This window comes from Oncorhynchus mykiss, chromosome 5 (genome assembly GCF_057628025.1).
Source record: "Oncorhynchus mykiss isolate SJ-2025 chromosome 5, ASM5762802v1, whole genome shotgun sequence".
Lineage (NCBI taxonomy): Eukaryota > Metazoa > Chordata > Actinopteri > Salmoniformes > Salmonidae > Oncorhynchus > Oncorhynchus mykiss.
The window spans coordinates 86,904,259-86,924,173 of NC_143026.1; the positions used below are offsets into that span (position 1 = coordinate 86,904,259).

General features: G+C 40.9%; 1 protein-coding gene across 6 annotated transcripts in view; it reads right to left on the reverse strand.

Annotated features, from left to right (window-relative positions):
* pde4ba (phosphodiesterase 4B, cAMP-specific a) overlaps positions 1–19,915 on the reverse strand; it is a 341,912-nt gene that overhangs the window by 107,874 nt on the left and 214,123 nt on the right. For 2 of the 6 annotated variants that reach the window (XR_016496358.1, XM_090236203.1), the window contains exon 1: positions 2,138–2,704. The exons of the other annotated variants lie outside the window; for them this stretch is intronic. Coding sequence is in view for 1 of the 2 variants with exons in the window: in XM_090236203.1 (XP_090092329.1) it covers positions 2,138–2,262 (125 nt within the window). In the remaining variant the exon portion in view is untranslated. Of the gene's footprint in view, positions 1–2,137; positions 2,705–19,915 lie in introns of those variants that run through there. 6 annotated transcript variants of the gene reach the window in all.

Consider the following 19,915-nt stretch of genomic DNA (forward strand, 5'->3'; position numbering starts at 1 on the left):
TCCGCGGAATTGCTCCAGCAATGTATTGAACGCCTGGTCATGGCATTCTGCAGGGAATGGAGTCCCTCCCTATGACCTTGAAGTAACTCCTTGTGTCTTCCAAGGGTGGCTCCTTGCAGGGAGACCACATTGTGCAGCTGGACTGCTGGGTGAGTCTGCTGGGTTAGTCATGGCAAGTTTGTACTATCAGGTTTCAGGTATGATCCAGATACAGACAGACAGTGTCGAAGAAAAGTGTATTTATAGTATAGGGGCAGGCAAACAACAGGTCAAAGGCAGGCAGAGGTCAGTAATCCAGAGAACGGCAGGCAGGGTCAGGGTCAGGGCAGGCAGAACGGTCAAAACTGGGAAGGACTAGGAAACAGGAACATGATCAGACAGGAGCAGGGGATCAAACGGTGGTAGGTTTCACGGAACAAAACAAACTGGCAACAGACAAACAGAGAACACAGGTATAAATACACTGGGGATAATGGGGAGGATGGGTGACACCTGGATGGGGGTGGAGACAAGCAGAGAGACAGGTGTGACAGTTTCCAAAAGTGTCTGGTGTGTGTCTGGTCATATTTGAAAAAAATCAAGATCAGGGGGTATTTTTCTCTGACTGTCCATATTTTAAATGTGAAACGAATCAAGTGTATCGGGGAGTTTGAGTTATTTGTACCAGAAGGGCGTATGCCGTAATCTAACCCACGCTGACACGGTAGACCTATATGTGAAGGTAGTGTTCCTAACCGCTAGACCACCCCAGGTTACGATTTAACCTTAGGATACACTTCACAATTGTATATCATAGCCTAGTGGAGACCAATATCTATATCGTGTTATTAAGGACGCTATATAAAACGATGGTTGTTTTTGTGTATGGATGCATTTCAAATACATTTTTGTACGTTTGAATTTGCAGTAACAGGAGCTACGGCTACCATTTGAGTGAGCGAGGGAGAATATTATTTGATAACAGGCCTGATCCCAATGATTCGACTGCCCCCGCATGGAGAGAAAGAGAACTGCGAATTTTTAAGGAATCACAAGGCTCATTCCTTTCCTCATGTAGCGGGAACATTCTCTGCAAGAAAAGGGTGATCAAGTTAAAACTTGACATCTGTAATGTTCCACTTCCACATGCACTGACTGAGTGTACAGTACTTTCGACAGGGAGCCTTGGCTCTTAAAGATGAGTATGGCCAGAGTCTCCTCTCCAGACTAGTCACGCTGGTTTTGACCCGCCCTGTCCAGCCTGCTGATCCCTCTCTCTGCTTATCCATATCAACAATCTACGATTGTGTCATGATGATGATGATATTCTTGACAAAAGTTAATGTTCTAGAGTAATGTGTGAATCTCAGCTAGGCAAATCAACTCAAAACAGGAAATCTTCTTCATAAGCGACATTGTCTTTGCAGAGCATATTGTATGTGTTTACACGACATAAACAATAAGAAGCTGCAAAGTGGTGTTGGAGAGAATAGTTGTCATGCGGTTGGATAAACACACGTTTGAGGCCGTGACAGTGGAACAGTGGAGTGCTAATACAAATCCTGCTGGGAGGGTTTAGTTGCGTCATCACCATGCTACATTTAGGAAATTGCAATACATCAAGTACAGTAGGTGAGCTTTAGGTAACATCACAACTGCATCTGGATGGACCAGTAGTACAGCTGTACAGACTTGCACCACACCAATGTAAACAAACAAATGCCACACAGTCAACGTGATATAGTTTTGATTCCCTAACACACACTCAACTATAGAATCCATGATTAACAGATATTTAGAGACTGAACATAGGAAAGAGAGAGAGGGCTATATATAATGAACATTGGAAAGAGAGAGACATCTACACACAAACAGAACATGGGAAAAATGATACAGAAAGGGGGAAGAAAGTCATGCCATGAAGACAACTTTGGATTGATGGCGTAAGAGGGAGAAATACAGTACATGGGGGGGGGGGGGGTTAGAACTAAAAAGTATGCATAACAATTCTAATGAATGGCAACACATCATGCACGTAACTGAAGCTGAGAAAAGCTATAGAAGCACACGAGAGAAAGATGAAGTGATTGTGACAGAAAGCGAAAGAAGAAGACAGAGAAAAATAAAGTAAGAGACGGTGTTCTATCCTTGTTCTGACCTGTGAGTGTGGCTGGAAGTATGGAGTCTCTTGATGACTTCTTCGCTGAAGTCAAAGTGGACCCTGCTTCTGTGACAGGGCGAACGCCGATACATAGCACCAACACCCCAGCTACCCAGCACCATCAGACACACACCTCAAACACACATCAGCTCATACACACCTCAGGTCTCCAAACACACACACACACACACACACATATACACATACACACACACACCATCACATACACATCAATCAACATGAACTATCTAAACAGACCAACTTCCACTATCATAAATGCAACTCAATTTTCAAAACTCAAAATGCAACCAATTCAAGAATACATCAAACGCACAACAGCAGCAACAACAACCATCCAACATCCCTTGCAAATCGCGACTTTCTCTTTCTTTCTCTCTCTCTCCCTTTCACACGCACTCTCTCTCACACTCTTTCACATGCCCTTTCACACTCTGTGTGTCCAGTGAGAGCTGTGCTGTGTAGTTGTCCCAGTCCCAGCCTGCATTTCCTTCCCCTGGTGTGTGAGGAGATGTGGTCTCTCTGAGCCGGCACCGGCAGCGCACTAAGACCTGGAGCAGAGTCACTGGAATGGAGTCACTACTGTCACTTGGATAGAGGGGGAATAAAGGTATGTATCTGTGTTCCTGTGAAATACATGTAGCTATATAAATGTGTAATACATGTATCTATATAAATGTGTCATACATGTAGCTATATAAATGTGTAATACATGTTGCTATATAAATGTGTCATACATGTAGCTATATACATGTGTAATACATGTTGCTATATAAATGTGTAATACATGTAGCTATATAAATGTGTCATACATGTAGCTATATAAATGTGTAATACATGTAGCTATATAAATGTGTAATACATGTTGCTATATAAATGTGTCATACATGTAGCTATATAAATGTGTATCACATGTAGCTATATAAATGTGTAATACATGTAGCTATATAAATGTGTATCACATGTAGCTATATAAATGTGTATCACATGTAGCTATATAAATGTGTAATACATGTAGCTATATAAATGTGTAATACATGTAGCTATATAAATGTGTATCACATGTAGCTATATAAATGTGTATCACATGTAGCTATATAAATGTGTATCACATGTAGCTATATAAATGTGTCACACATGTAGCTATATAAATGTGTATCACATGTAGCTATATAAATGTGTAATACATGTAGCTATATAAATGTGTCATACATGTAGCTATATAAACGTGTAATACATGTAGCTATATAAATGTGTAATACATGTTGCTATATAAATGTGTCATACGTGTAGCTATATAAATGTGTATCACATGTAGCTATATAAATGTGTAATACATGTAGCTATATAAATGTGTATCACATGTAGCTATATAAATGTGTATCACATGTAGCTATATAAATGTGTAATACATGTAGCTATATAAATGTGTAATACATGTAGCTATATAAATGTGTAATACATGTAGCTATATAAATGTGTATCACATGTAGCTATATAAATGTGTATCACATGTAGCTATATAAATGTGTCACACATGTAGCTATATAAATGTGTATCACATGTAGCTATATAAATGTGTAATACATGTAGCTATATAAATGTGTATCACATGTAGCTATATAAATGTGTATCACATGTAGCTATATAAATGTGTAATACATGTAGCTATATAAATGTGTATCACATGTAGCTATATAAATGTGTAATACATGTAGCTATATAAATGTGTATCACATGTAGCTATATAAATGTGTATCACATGTAGCTATATCAATGTGTATCACATGTAGCTATATAAATGTGTATCACATGTAGCTATATAAATGTGTCATACATGTAGCTATATAAATGTGTCATACATGTAGCTATATAAATGTGTCACACATGTAGCTATATAAATGTGTAATACATGTAGCTATATAAATGTGTAATACATGTTGCTATATAAATGTGTAATACATGTAGCTATATAAATGTGTCATACATGTTGCTATATAAATGTGTAATACATGTAGCTATATAAATGTGTAATACATGTTGCTATATAAATGTGTAATACATGTAGCTATATAAATGTGTCATACATGTAGCTATATAAATGTGTAATACATGTTGCTATATAAATGTGTAATACATGTAGCTATATAAATGTGTCATATATGTTGCTATATAAATGTGTAATACATGTAGCTATATAAATGTGTAATACATGTTGCTATATAAATGTGTAATACATGTAGCTATATAAATGTGTCATACATGTAGCTATATAAATGTGTAATACATGTATCTATATAAATGTGTCATACATGTAGCTATATAAATGTGTAATACATGTAGCTCTTATAAATGTGTAATACATGTATCTATATAAATGTGTCATACATGTAGCTATATAAATGTGTAATACATGTAGCTCTTATAAATGTGTAATACATGTAGCTATATAAATGTGTCATACATGTAGCTATATAAATGTGTCATACATGTAGCTATATAAATGTGTATCACATGTAGCTATATAAATGTGTATCACATGTAGCTATATAAATGTGTCACACATGTAGCTATATAAATGTGTATCACATGTAGCTATATAAATGTGTATCACATGTAGCTATATAAATGTGTCATACATGTAGCTATATAAATGTGTAATACATGTTGCTATATACATGTGTCATACATGTAGCTATATAAATGTGTAATACATGTAGCTCTTATAAATGTGTAATACATGTATCTATATAAATGTGTCATACATGTAGCTATATAAATGTGTAATACATGTTGCTATATAAATGTGTAACATATGTAGCTATATAAATGTGTAATACATGTTGCTATATAAATGTGTAGCACATGTAGCTATATAAATGTGTAATACATGTAGCTATATAAATGTGTCATACATGTAGCTATATAAATGTGTCATACATGTAGCTATATAAATGTGTAATACATGTATCTCTTATAAATGTGTAATACATGTATCTATATAAATGTGTCATACATGTAGCTATATAAATGTGTAATACATGTAGCTCTTATAAATGTGTAATACATGTAGCTATATAAATGTGTCATACATGTAGCTATATAAATGTGTCATACATGTAGCTATATAAATGTGTATCACATGTAGCTATATAAATGTGTATCACATGTAGCTATATAAATGTGTCACACATGTAGCTATATAAATGTGTCATACATGTAGCTATATAAATGTGTAATACATGTTGCTATATACATGTCATACATGTAGCTATATAAATGTGTAATACATGTAGTTCTTATAAATGTGTAATACATGTATCTATATAAATGTGTAATACATGTTGCTATATAAATGTGTAACATATGTAGCTATATAAATGTGTAATACATGTTGCTATATAAATGTGTAGCACATGTAGCTATATAAATGTGTAATACATGTAGCTATATAAATGTGTAATACATGTAGCTATATAAATGTGTAATACATGTAGCTATATAAATGTGTAATACATGTAGCTATATAAATGTGTAATACATGTAGATGTAGCTATATAATGTGTAATATGTGTAGATGTAGCTATATAATGTGTAATATGTGTAGATGTAGCTATATAATGTGTAATATGTGTAGATACATAGGAAACACACAGCATACATAGCCATGCAACAGCAACAACATATCTACAGCACTGCACACCTCTGAAGAGAACATGTCTAGACCTGCAATCCAAACATCTAGCCTGCTAATGTCTAGACCTGCAATCCAAACATCTAGCCTGCTAATGTCTAGACCTGTAATCCAAACATCTAGCCTGCTAATGTCTAGACCTGTAATCCATACATCTGGCCTGCTAATATCTCGACCTTTAATCCATACATCTAGCCTGCTAATATCTCGACCTTTAATCCATACATCTAGCCTGCTAATGTCTAGACCTGTAATCCATACATCTAGCCTGCTAATGTCTAGACCTTTAATCCATACATCTAGCCTGCTAATATCTAGACCTTTAATCCATACATCTAGCCTGCTAATGTCTAGACCTTTAATCCATACATCTAGCCTGCTAATGTCTAGACCTTTAATCCATACATCTAGCCTGCTAATATCTAGACCTGTAATCCATACATCTAGCCTGCTAATGTCTAGACCTTTAATCCATACATCTAGCCTGCTAATATCTCGACCTTTAATCCATACATCTAGCCTGCTAATATCTCGACCTTTAATCCATACATCTAGCCTGCTAATATCTCAACCTTTAATCCATACATCTAGCCTGCTAATGTCTAGACCTGTAATCCATACATCTAGCCTGCTAATGTCTAGACCTGTAATCCATACATCTAGCCTGCTAATGTCTCGACCTTTAATCCATACATCTAGCCTGCTAATATCTAGACCTTTAATCCATACATCTAGCCTGCTAATATCTAGACCTTTAATCCATACATCTAGCCTGCTAATGTCTAGACCTTTAATCCATACATCTAGCCTGCTAATATCTAGACCTGTAATCCATACATCTAGCCTGATAATATCTCGACCTTTAATCCATACATCTAGCCTGCTAATGTCTAGACCTGTAATCCATACATCTAGCCTGCTAATGTCTAGACCTGCAATCCATACATCTAGCCTGCTACACATAGTTAATGCATGCTGTTTCCTGCCTTTCACTACATGCTTAGGTTATTATGCATGAACTATGCCACCAATGTATGCACCATCCTGTCTTTCAGGATGTAATGGTATACTACCATACTGTATATGCCCCGGCCATCAGTACTACATCAGTACTATCAGTTCAAATGTGCATTTCAGTACATGCTTACGCATTAACTATGCCACCAATATACCTTAACAGCCCCATTGTGGGTCTCTGTGTTTCAGTGTGGAAGAGGAAGGGGCAGCTGGCACCAGACAGCAGGGTAATTTTCCTGGCATGTAGGAGTGGATTCCTGGCTTATGCCCTTCCCCTTGGTAATACCAACCTGTTTCAGTCAAACAGTAAACTAGGAAAGCCATTGAAACAAGATCCAGAATCCAAGTTTATGGATGGTGGCCACTATGCACGGTTTGCCTTTAATACAATGTTCAACTGGGTGTTCACATGGAATGGAGATGTGTGTGTGTGTGTGTGTGTGTGTGTGTGTGTGTGTGTGTGTGTGTGTGTGTGTGTGTGTGTGTGTGTGTGTGTGTGTGTGTGTGTGTGTGTGTGTGTGTGTGTGAGTGAGTGAAAGAGACATGTTTACTGTTAATTTTGTTATTGTTTATTTCACTTTTGTTTATTATCTATTTCAGTTGCTTTGACAATGTAAACTTATGTTTCCCATGATAAGAAAGTCCTTAAATTGTAAATTGCATTAAGAAAGAGAGTGGGTGAGAGAGAGAGAGAGAGAGAGAGAGAGAGAGAGAGACAGAAAAGGGGTGATATAGAGAGAGAGGGGGGGTGATACTTTTCGTGGCTCTTTATTTACCACAACAGACAGATGCTGGCACTAAGACAGCACTCAGTCAGCTATATAAGGAAATAAGCAAACAGGAAACCACTCACCCAGAGGCGGCGCTCCTAGTGGCCGGGGACTTTAATACAGGGAAACTTAAATCAATTCTACCAAATGTCCATCAACACGTTAAATGTGCAACCTGAGGGAAAAAATTCTAGCTCACCTGTACTCCACACACAGAGACGCATACAAAGTTCTCCCTCGCCCTCCATTTGGTAAATCCGACCACAACTCTATCCTCCTGATTCCTGCTTACAAGCAAAAATCAAAGCAGGAAGCACCAGTGACTTGGTCTATAAAAAAGTGGTCAGATGAGGTAGATGCTAAACTACAGGACTGTTTTGCTATCACAGACTGGAACATGTTCCGGGATTCTTCCGATGGCTTTGAGGAGTACACCACATCAGTCACTGGCTTAATCAATAAGTGCATCGAGGACGTCGTCCCCACAGTGACTGTACGTACATACCACAACCAGAAGCCATGGATTACAGGCAACATTCGCACTGAGCTAAAGGGTAGAGCTGCCGTATTCAAGGTGAGGGACCCAGAAGCTTACAAGAAATCCTGTCATGCCCTGCGACGAACCATCAAACAGGGCTAAGATTGAATACTACACCGGCGCCCGTCTTACAGTATGTGGCAGGGCTTGCAAACTATTACAGACTACAAAGGGAAGCACAGCCGCGAACTGCCCAGTGACACGAGCCTACCAGACAGGCTAAATCACTTCTATGCTCGCTTCGAGGCAAGCAACACTGAGGCATGATTGAGAGCATCAGCTGTTCCGGATGACTGTGTGATCACACTCTCCGTAGCCGACGTGAGTAGGACATTTAAACAGGTCAACATACACAAGGCTGCGGGGCCAGACGGATTACCAGGATGTGTGCTCCGGGCATGTGCTGACCAACTGGCAGGTGTTTTCACTGACATTTTCAACATGTCCCTGATTAAGTCTGTAATATCAACATGTTTCAAGCAGACCACCATAGTCCATGTGCCTAAAAACACAAAGGCAACCTGCCTAAATGACTACAGACCCGTAGCACTCACGTCTGTAGCCATGAAGTGCTTTGAAATGCTGGTAATGGCTCACATCAACACCATTATCCCAGAAACCCTAGACCCACTCCAATTTGCATACCGCACAAACAGATCCACAGATGATGCAATCTCTATTGCACTCCACACTGCCCTTTCCCACCTGGACAAAAGGAACACCTATGTGAGAATGCTATTAATTGACTACAGCTCAGCGTTCAACACCATAGTACCCTCAAAGCTCATCACTAAGCTAAGGATCCTGGGACTAAACCCCTCCCTCTGCAACTGGATGCTGGACTTCCTGATGGGTCGCCCCCAGGTGGTGAGGGTAGCAACACATCTGCCACGCTGATCCTCAACACTGGAGCTCCCCAGGGGTGCGTGCTCAGTTCCCTCCTGTGCTCCCTGTTCACCCACGACTGCATGGCCAGGCATGACTCCAACACCATCATTACGTTTGCAGATGACACAACAGTGTCACTGACAATGACGAGACAGCCTATAGGGAGGAAGTCAGAGACCTGGCCGGGTGGTGCCAGAATAACAACCTCTCCCTCAACGTAACCAAGACTAAGGAGATGATTGTAGACTACAGGAAAAGGAGGACCGAGCACGCCCCCATTCTCATCAACGGGGCTGTAGTGGAGCAGGTTGAGAGCTTCAAGTTCCTTGGTGTCCACATCAACAACAAACTAGAATGGTCCAAACACACCAAGACAGTCGTGAAGAGGGCACGGCAAATCCTATTCCCCATCAGGAAACCAAAAAGATTTGGCATGGGTCCTGAGTTCCACAAAAGGTTCTACAGCTGGAACATCAAGAGCATCGAGAGACTGGTTGCATCAATGCCTGGTGCGGCTATTGTTCGGCCTCTGACCGCAAGGCACTACAGCGACTAGTGCGTACGGCCCAGTACATCACTGGGGCTAAGCTGCCATCCAGGACCTCTACACCAGGCGGTGTCAGAGGAAGGCCCTAAAAATTGTCAAAGACCCCAGCCACCCCAGTCATAGACTGTTCTCTCTACTACCGCATGGCAAGCGGTACCGGAGTGCCAAGTCTAGGACAAAAATACTTAACAGTTTTTACCCCCAAGCCATAAGACTCCTGAACAGGTAATCAAATGCCTACCCAGACTATTTGCATTGTGTGCCCCCCCAACCCCTATTTTTATGCTGCTGCTACTCTCTGTTTATCATATATGCATAGTCACTTTAACTATACATTCATGTATAGGGGGAGACACCCTGGACCCAAACTGTTACAGACCTATATCCATCCTGCCCTGCCTATCTGAGTTCTTCGAAAGCCAAGTCAACAAACGGATCACTGACCATCTCGAATCCCACCGTACCTTCTCCGCTTTGCAATCCGGTTTCCGAGCCGGTCACGGGTGCACCCCAGCCACGCTCAAGGTACTAAACGATATCATAACCGCCATCGATAAAAGACAGTACTGTGTAGCCGTCTTCATCGAACTGGCCAAGGCTTTCGACTCTGTCAATTATCTACTTCACTTGCTTTTACAATGTTAACATATGTTTCCCATGGCAATAAAGCCCCTTGAATTTAATTGAGAGAGAGACAGAGAGTGGGTGAGATAGATACAGTGCCTTGCGAAAGTATTCGGCCCCCTTGAACTTTGCGACCTTTTGCCACATTTCAGGCTTCAAACATGAAGATATAAAACTGTATTTTTTGTGAAGAATCAACAACAAGTGGGACACAATCATGAAGTGGAACGCCATTTATTGGATATTTCAAACTGTTTTAACAAATCAAAAACTGAAAAATTGGGCGTGCAAAATTATTCAGCCCCCTTAAGTTAATACTTTGTAGCGCCACCTTTTGCTGCGATTACAGCTGTAAGTCGCTTGGGGTATGTCTCTATCAGTTTTGCACATCGAGAGACTGACATTTTTTCCCATTCCTCCTTGCAAAACAGCTCGAGCTCAGTGAGGTTGGATGGAGAGCATTTGTGAACAGCAGTTTTCAGTTCTTTCCACAGATTCTCGATTGGATTCAGGTCTGGACTTTGACTTGGCCATTCTAACACCTGGATATGTTTATTTTTGAACCATTCCATTGTAGATTTTGCTTTATGTTTTGGATCATTGTCTTGTTGGAAGACAAATCTCCGTCCCAGTCTCAAGTCTTTTGCAGACTCCATCAGATTTTCTTCCAGAATGGTCCTGTATTTGGCTCCATCCATCTTCCCATCAATTTTAACCATCTTCCCTGTCCCTGCTGAAGAAAAGCAGGCCCAAACCATGATGCTGCCACCACCATGTTTGACAGTGGGGATGGTGTGTTCAGGGTGATGAGCTGTGTTGCTTTTACGCCAAACATAACGTTTTGCATTGTTGCCAAAAAGTTCAATGGTTTCATCTGACCAGAGCACCTTCTTCCACATGTTTGGTGTGTCTCCCAGGTGGCTTGTGGCAAACTTTAAACGACACTTTTTATGGATATCTTTAAGAAATGGCTTTCTTCTTGACACTCTTCCATAAAGGCCAGATTTGTGCAATATACGACTGATTGTTGTCCTATGGACAGAGTCTCCCACCTCAGCTGTAGATCTCTGCAGTTCATCCAGAGTGATCATGGGCCTCTTGGCTGCATCTCTGATCAGTCTTCTCCTTGTATGAGCTGAAAGTTTAGAGGGACGGCCAGGTCTTGGTAGATTTGCAGGGGTCTGATACTCCTTCCATTTCAATATTATCGCTTGCGCAGTGCTCCTTGGGATGTTTAAAGCTTGGGAAATATTTTTGTATCCAAATCCGGCTTTAAACTTCTTCACAACAGTATCTCGGACCTGCCTGGTGTGTTCCTTGTTCTTCATGATGCTCTCTGCGCTTTTAACGGACCTCTGAGACTATCACAGTGCAGGTGCATTTATACGGAGACTTGATTACACACAGGTGGATTGTATTTATCATCATTAGTCATTTAGGTCAACATTGGATCATTCAGAGATCCTCACTGAACTTCTGGAGAGAATTTACTGCACTGAAAGTAAAGGGGCTGAATAATTTTGCACGCCCAATTTTTCAGTTTTTGATTTGTTAAAAAAGTTTGAAATATCCAATAAATGTCGTTCCACTTCATGATTGTGTCCCACTTGTTGTTGATTCTTCACAAAAAAATACAGTTTTATATCTTTATGTTTGAAGCCTGAAATGTGGCAAAAGGTCGCAAAGTTCAAGGGGGCCGAATACTTTCGCAAGGCACTGTAGATAGATAGATAGATAGATAGATAGATAGATAGATAGATAGATAGATAGATATATAGATAGATAGATAGAGAGAGAGAAGGGGGGGGATGAAATTGAGAGAGACAGAGACGGGGTAAGATAGAGAGAGAGAGAGAGACAGAGAGAGAGAGAGAGAGACAGAGAGAGACAGAGAGAGAGAGAGAGAGAGAGACAGAGAGAGAGAGAGAGAGAGAGAGAGAGAGTGACAGAGAGAGAGAGAGAGAGGGTGACATAGAGAGAGAGAGAGAGAGAGGGTGACATAGAGAGAGAGAGAGGGTGACAGAGAGAGAGAGAGAGAGGGTGACAGAGAGAGAGAGAGAGAGAGAGAGAGAGAGGGTGACATAGAGAGAGAGAGAGAGAGAGAGAGAGAGGGTGACATAGAGAGAGAGAGGGAGACAGAGAGGGGGTGACATAGAGAGAGAGAACTCTTTAACATCATCCTTAGCTCTGGCATCTTCCCCAATATTTGGAACCAAGGACTGATCACCCCTATCCACAAAAGTGGAGACAAATTTGACCCCAATAACTACCGTGGAATATGCGTCAACAGTAACCTTGGGAAAATCCTCTGCATTATCATTAACAGCAGACTCGTACATTTCCTCAATGAAAACAATGTACTGAGCAAATGTCAAATTGGCTTTTTACCAAATTACCGTACAACAGACCATGTATTCACCCTGCACACCCTAATTGACAACCAAACAAACCAAAACAAAGGCAAAGTCTTCTCATGCTTTGTTGATTTCAAAAAAGCCTTCGACTCAATTTGGCATGAGGGTCTGCTATACAAACTGATGGAAAGTGGTGTTGGGGGTAAATCATACGACATTATAAAATCCATGTACACAAACCATAAGTGTGCGGTTAAAATTGGCAAAAAACACACACATTTCTTCACACAGGGTCGTGGGGTGAGACAGGGATGCAGCTTAAGCCACACCCTCTTCAACATATATATTAACGAATTGGCGCGGGCACTAGAAAAGTCTGCAGCACCCGGCCTCACCCTACTAGAATCCAAAGTCAAATGTCTGCTGTTTGCTGATGATCTGGTGATTCTGTCACCAACCAAGGAGGGCCTACAGCAGCACCTAGATCTTATGCACAGATTCTGTCAGACCTGGGCCCTGACAGTAAATCTCAGTAAGACCAAAATAATGGTGTTCCAAAAAAGGTCCAGTCACCAGGACCACAAATACAAATTCCATCTAGACACTGTTGCCCTAGAGCACACAAAAAACTATACATACCTTGGCTTAAACATCAGCGCCACAGGTAACTTCCACAAAGCTGTGAACGATCTGAGAGACAAGGCAAGAAGGGTATTCTATGCCATCAAAAGGAACATAAATTTCAACATACCAATTAGGATTTGGCTAAAAATACTTGAATCAGTCATAGAGCCCATTGCCCTTTATGGTTGTGAGGTCTGTGGTCTGCTCACCAACCAAGACTTCACAAAATGGGACAAACACCAAATTGAGACTCTGCACGCAGAATTCTGCAAAAATATCCTCTGTGTACAACGTAGAACACCAAATAATGCATGCAGAGCAGAATTAGGCCGATACCCACTAATTATCAAAATCCAGAAAAGAGCCGTTAAATTCTATAACCACCTAAAAGGAAGCGATTCCCAAACCTTCCATAATAAAGCCATCACCTACAGAGAGATGAACCCGGAGAAGAGTCCCCTAAGCAAGCTGGTCCTGGGGCTCTATTCACAAACAATAACACAAACACACCCTACAGAGCCCCAGGACAGCAGCACAATTAGACCCAACCAAATCATGAGAAAACAAAAAGATAATTACTTGACACATTGGAAAGAATTAACAAAAAAACTGAGCAAACTAGAATACTATTTGGCCCTCCACAGAGAGTACACAGCGGCAGAATACCTGACCACTGTGACTGACCCAAAATTAAGGAAAGGTTTGACTATGTACAGACTCAGTGAGCATAGCCTTGCTATTGAGAAAGGCCGCCATAGGCAGACCTGGCTCTCAAGAGAAGACAGGCTATGTGCACACTGTCCACAAACTGAGGTGGAAATTGAGCTGCACTTCCTAACCTTCTGCCAAATGTATGACCATACTAGAGACATATATTTCCCTCAGATTACACATATCCATAAAGAATTCGCAAACAAACCCAGTTTTGATAAACTCCCATATGCATTGGGTGAACTACCACAGCGTGCCGTCACAGCAGCAAGATTTGTGACCTGTTGCCACAAGAAAAGGGCAACCAGTGAAGAACAAACACTATTGTAAATACAACCCATATTTATGTTTATTTATTTTCCCATTTGTACTTTAACTATTTGCAAATCTTACAACACTGCTATTAGACATAATATGAAATTTAAAGTGTCTTTATTCTTTTAGAACATCTGTGAGTGTATTATTTACTGTTAATTTGTATTGTTAATTTCATTTCTGTTTATTATCTACTTGCTTTCGCAATATTAACATGTTTCCCATGCCAATAAAGCCATTGAATTTAATTGAATTAAATGTGTATTTGGGAATTTTATTAGGATCCCCATTAGCTGTTGCCAAAGCAGCAGCTACTCTTCCTGGGGTCCAACACAAAACATGAAACATAATACAGAATGACATAATACAGAACATCAATAGACAAGAACAGCTCAAAGACAGAACTACATTAAAAAAAAGGAACACGTAGCCTACATATCAATACAGACACACAAACTATCTAGGTCAAATAGGGGAGAGGCGTTGTGCTGTGAGGTGTTGCTTTATCTGTTTTTGAAACCAGGTTTAGTGTTTATTTGAGCAATATGAGATGGAAGGAAGTTCCATACAAATAGGGCTCTATATAATACTGTATGTTTTCTTGAATTTGTTATTCTTGTTATTCTTGAATGTTTCTTATAAAAAGAAGAAGTGATGCGGTCAGTCTATCTTAAACTTTTAGCCAAGAGAGACTGGCATGCATAGTATTTATATCAGCCCTCTGATTACAATTAAGAGCAAAACGTGCTGCTCTCTTCTGGGCCAGCTGCAACTTAACTAGGTCTTTCCTTGCAGCACTGGACCACACGACTGGACAATAATCAAGATTAGACCAAACTAGAGCCTGCAGATCTTGGTTTTTGGAGTGTGGTGTCAAAAAAGCAGAGCATCTCTTTATTACGGCCAGACCTCTCCCCATCTTCACAACAAATGAGAGAGAGAGAGAGCGGGGGCGGGGGGGGGGGGGGGGGGGGGGGGGGGAACTGCTATCACATCGAAGTGGAAGTGTAAATGGAGGAGGATGTTGCCAGCTGGGAGTGAGAGGTTGTGTGACAATGGTTGACGATGGTTCTGGTTCAGTGACATTGTGGTTGACAATGGGAACATTCCTCCCTGATAACCCCCTGAGGGGAACACACAGATGATGACGTCACCCACCACATTACTCACTGTTACAGCCAGGTGCACAAAGACATTCTCACCCAGAGAGGGGTGGGGCCAATTCAGAGTCAGACAGTGTTCAGTATTAAAGAAATACAGAATTTGATCCAGACAAAAACATATATTACTGGTAAAGACTAGTCTTCATTATATCTTCTTAAATAATATCACATATTATTGATAAAATGATACAATTATGGGCACCTACTTTGATAACTAATTATGAGCATGGGATTTTATTAGAATCAATGGATACCAGAATTGGTCAAAACAAAAACTGCTCAAATATCCAGAGGTGAACACAGGGCCTAACTGTATAGAGGGTGTTAGTTTACTGTCTCAGAGAAAAGGGAGTGTTGTCTAACTCCACTAGATGGCCCTCTAACCATACAGCATGTTGAGTCCTCACTCTCAGGCAACTGACAAGCCAGGCAATTACTCACAGGGAAATTAGGTCTGTGGATCATTTACTACTGCCTGCAGATGCAGCATATGCCAATGCCTCTTATGGAACAATTCAGTATCATGAATGAGACCACAGTGCCCAATATATAGTACTGGTGCAAATCTCCACTATTGCCCACTGTCCACAGTCATCAAAAACAAACAGGCTCTTACATAATCCAGTCTATAATTTCCTCTTATTTATGCCAAAGCTAATCAATTAAGAGCCATCACTCCCTAGAAAATACAATGATAAGTCTTAGTGAGAGTCATAGAACGCAATGACATCCTGTGTATACACTCAGTGGCCAGTTAATTAGATACCGCACCCCGCTCATGAAAATGGTTTGCTCCTACAGACAGTGAGTCACATAGCTGTGGCTTGCAATACAAAGCAGGCAGACAGGTATCGAGGCATTCAGTTACTGTTCCACTGAATGTCAGAAACAAGTGACCAAAGCGACTTTGAGCATGGTATGATCGCAGGCGCCAGGCGATTCAGTTCCACTATCTCAGAAACGTCCAGCCTCTGGGCTTTTCACGCACCACAGTGTCTAGGGTTTCCTGAGAATGGTGCCACAATAAATACAATACATTTCAATAGAAAGTTAGCAAAAATAGACAAGATGGAAAGGAAAATACCTGTCTATGTGTGAAAAAATCTCATTGATTAACTCTTTAGTCACATCCCAGTTTACCTATTGCTTATGGCCTTCCCTACACCTAGCGACTTGTTTTTGAAATTATATGAGCAAAGAAATATTTAATTTGATTTGGAACGGCAATATGAATTCGGAGGGCAGAAATGATTAAATATTAAAGCAGTAGACGTCTCACTAAAGGCTTCAGTTATTCAAAAGTTGTACTTGAATCTGAACTGGTTCTCTAGAAGATTAGTATGAATGTCTCTGTAAGGACTGACGCCGGAGACGAGAAGCAGGTAAGGGGAGTTGACATTTAATAAGTAACAGACAAAGAGCAAGACAGAAACAGCGCCAGCACACGGATACACAATGACAAATTACAATCAATGCAGCATCGGAGAACAGAGATGGAGAACTGACTAATATAGGGGAGGTAATAAACAGGTGATTGAGTCCAGGTGTGTCCAATCATACGCTGATGCTTGTGACGGGGAAAGGCAGGTGTGTGTACTGATGGTGGCAGGAGTGCGTAATGCTGGGGAGCATGGTTCGTGGAGGGAGAGTGGGAGCAGGAGTGACAATACCCCCCTCCAGGGGTGCCACCCGGTGTACCACCTGGGCGGACTCTGGGCAAGTTGGCTGGGCGTAAAATCTGGACGAACCGGCAGAGGCGTGGGAGCCTGGCAAGCCGGCTGAGGCATAGGAGCCTGACGCTCTGGCTGAGGCGTGACAGCCTGTTGATCCTGCTGAGGTGTGGGAGCCCGATGATCCGCGGAGGCTTAGCAGCCTGACGAGCCAGCTGGAAGTAAAAACCTGACGATCCGGCTGAAGACCGACGTGGGATGGGCGCCTTCAGAGCCAACCCGGGGCAAGAACCTCTCGAGCCAGCTAGGGCGTGACAGCCTGACGAGCTGGCTTAGGCACCCCCGGTTCCATTGGTGGCGGCACCAAAACCCGACGTCGCCACCAACCGGAAAGCCAGCACTCCCCGATGCTTCGTATGATGGCTGTTGCATTCTATAAAGACCGATGCAGGAGATGAGAAGCAGGTCCGGGATTCAACATTTAATGAGGAACAGATAAGATACCAGGACAGGAACAGCATCAGCACATGGGTATACAAAGACATACAGACATTAATGCAGCATCGGAGAACAGAGATGGAGAAATGACAAATATAGGGGAGGTAATAAACAGGTGATTGAGTCCAGGTGAGTCCAATAATACGCTGATGCTTGTGACGGGGAAAGGCAGGTGTGTGTACGGATGGTGGCAGGAGTGCGTAATGCCGGGGAGCTTGGCGCGCAAGAAAGAGTGGGCACAGATGTGACAGTCTCACCCTATCTTCAAGAATGGCCCTTTTCACTTTATTCCGATTACAACCTCTCACTTTCGGTTATTTGAAAATTCAATAATTTCCAAAATATCGCTATTTTTAAAAGTTGGTTGCAATTTCAGTTTAAGTTAAAAAAAAGTATAATCTTTATAAATGATATGATAAATAGGACTGGTGGAGTTATGTCAGACGTGTAGCTAACAAAAAAATATGGAAATGTCTGCTGTACTCAAAAATAATAGCAACTAATTGCAGCATTACCGCAAAAATGGAAGAGACAAGCGGGAGGGGTAGAAAGTAAGGAACTTGTCTGTCGGCCCTGCATTAAAGAACAACATTACCTAAAGAGAATTGTGATAAATAAAAAAGTATACCAGTTTAATTTAAGGACCAAAAAATGGACAGTTGTACCATATAGATTGCAAAATAGTTGGGGGAGATTTTCGATGTACCAATTCCATGGTACATGGTCAAATGACATGACGGCGGATTAAAAAATGTGAATTTTTCTATTTAAATTATTATACGAAATTCATGCAACCAATAGAATGTTATATATATGGGGGATACAACCATCCCAGATCTGCAGATTTTGCTGCGATGAAACATAATCATTACATAATTTGGTTTGATACTGTCCATATGTAGCTTGTCTTTGGTCGCAGGTTTGGGAATAGCTGAATAACATTTAGCTGGAGCTAACTCTGCAAATAGCCCTCATGGGTGATTTAAAAAGTCATAGTCAATCAATTAAAAATATAATAATACTCTTAGCAAAAATGTTATCTTTCATTTACATTATGTAGAATCTATGAGAATAGAAAGGTTCAGAACTTTTGTGAAACATCACAGGACAGTTGAAAAATATTTGGCAAATAGAAATCATAACTGGATGGTGTTCAGTGATAGATGGGAGGGATTGAGTGGAGCTGAAGGATGGGACTAAAAACAAACAGAAAATTGTGAACTATACTGTATCTGTAAAATGTATATAGTATGTGTATAGTATGTATTTTGGGGCTGCAGGTAGCCTAGTGGTTAGAACATTGGGCTAGTAACCAAAAACTTGCTGGATCAAATCCCAGAGCTGACAAGGTACAAATCTGTCATTCTGCCCCTTAACAAGGCAGTTAACACACTGTTCCCCAGTAGGCCATCATTGTAAATAAGAATTTGTTGTTGTTAACTGACTTGCCTGGTTAAAGAAAAAGCTGGAAGTAGAAGCCTAAGAGTTGTTGTCCATTAGTTTACTCAGATTAGGGGAAAATGATGAAGGAATATATATATATATATTATATACACTGTACACTACCGTTCAAAGGTTTGGGTTCACTTAGGCCCATTATCAGCAACCATCCCTCCTGTGTTCCAATGGCACATTGTGTTAGCTAATCCAAGTTTGTCATTTTAAAAGGCTAATTGATCATTAGAAAACCATTTTGCAATTATGTTAGCACAGCTGAAAAATGTCTTGATTAACCTGTTGAGTGTAGGGGGCAGTATTTTGATGTTTGGATGAAAAACGTACCCATATGAAACTGCCAAATTGCTGCAAAGAAACCACTACTAAAGGACACCAAAAAGAAGAAGAGACTTGCTTGGCCAAAGAAACACGAGCAATGGACATTAGACCGGTGGAAATCTGTCCTTTGGTCTGATGAGTCCAAATGTGAGATTTTTGTTTCCAACTGCCATGTCTTTTTGAGACGCAGAGTAGGTGAACGGATGATCTCCACATGTGTGTTTCCCACCATGAAGCCTGGAGGAGGAGGTGTGAAGGTGTTGGGTGCTTTGCTGGTGACACTGTCGGTGATTTATTTAGAATTCAAGTCACACAACCAGCATGGGTACCACAACATTCGGCAGTGATACGCCATCCCATCTGGTTTGTGCTTAGTGCAACTATCATTTGTTTTTCAACAGGACATTGACCCAACACACCTCCAGGCTGTGTAAGGGTTATTTGACCAAGAAGGAGAGTGATGGAGTGCTCCATCAGATGACCTGGCCTCCACAATCACCCAACCTTAACCCAATTGAGATGGTTTGCGATGAGTTGGACCGCAGAGTGAAGGAAAAGCAGCCAACAA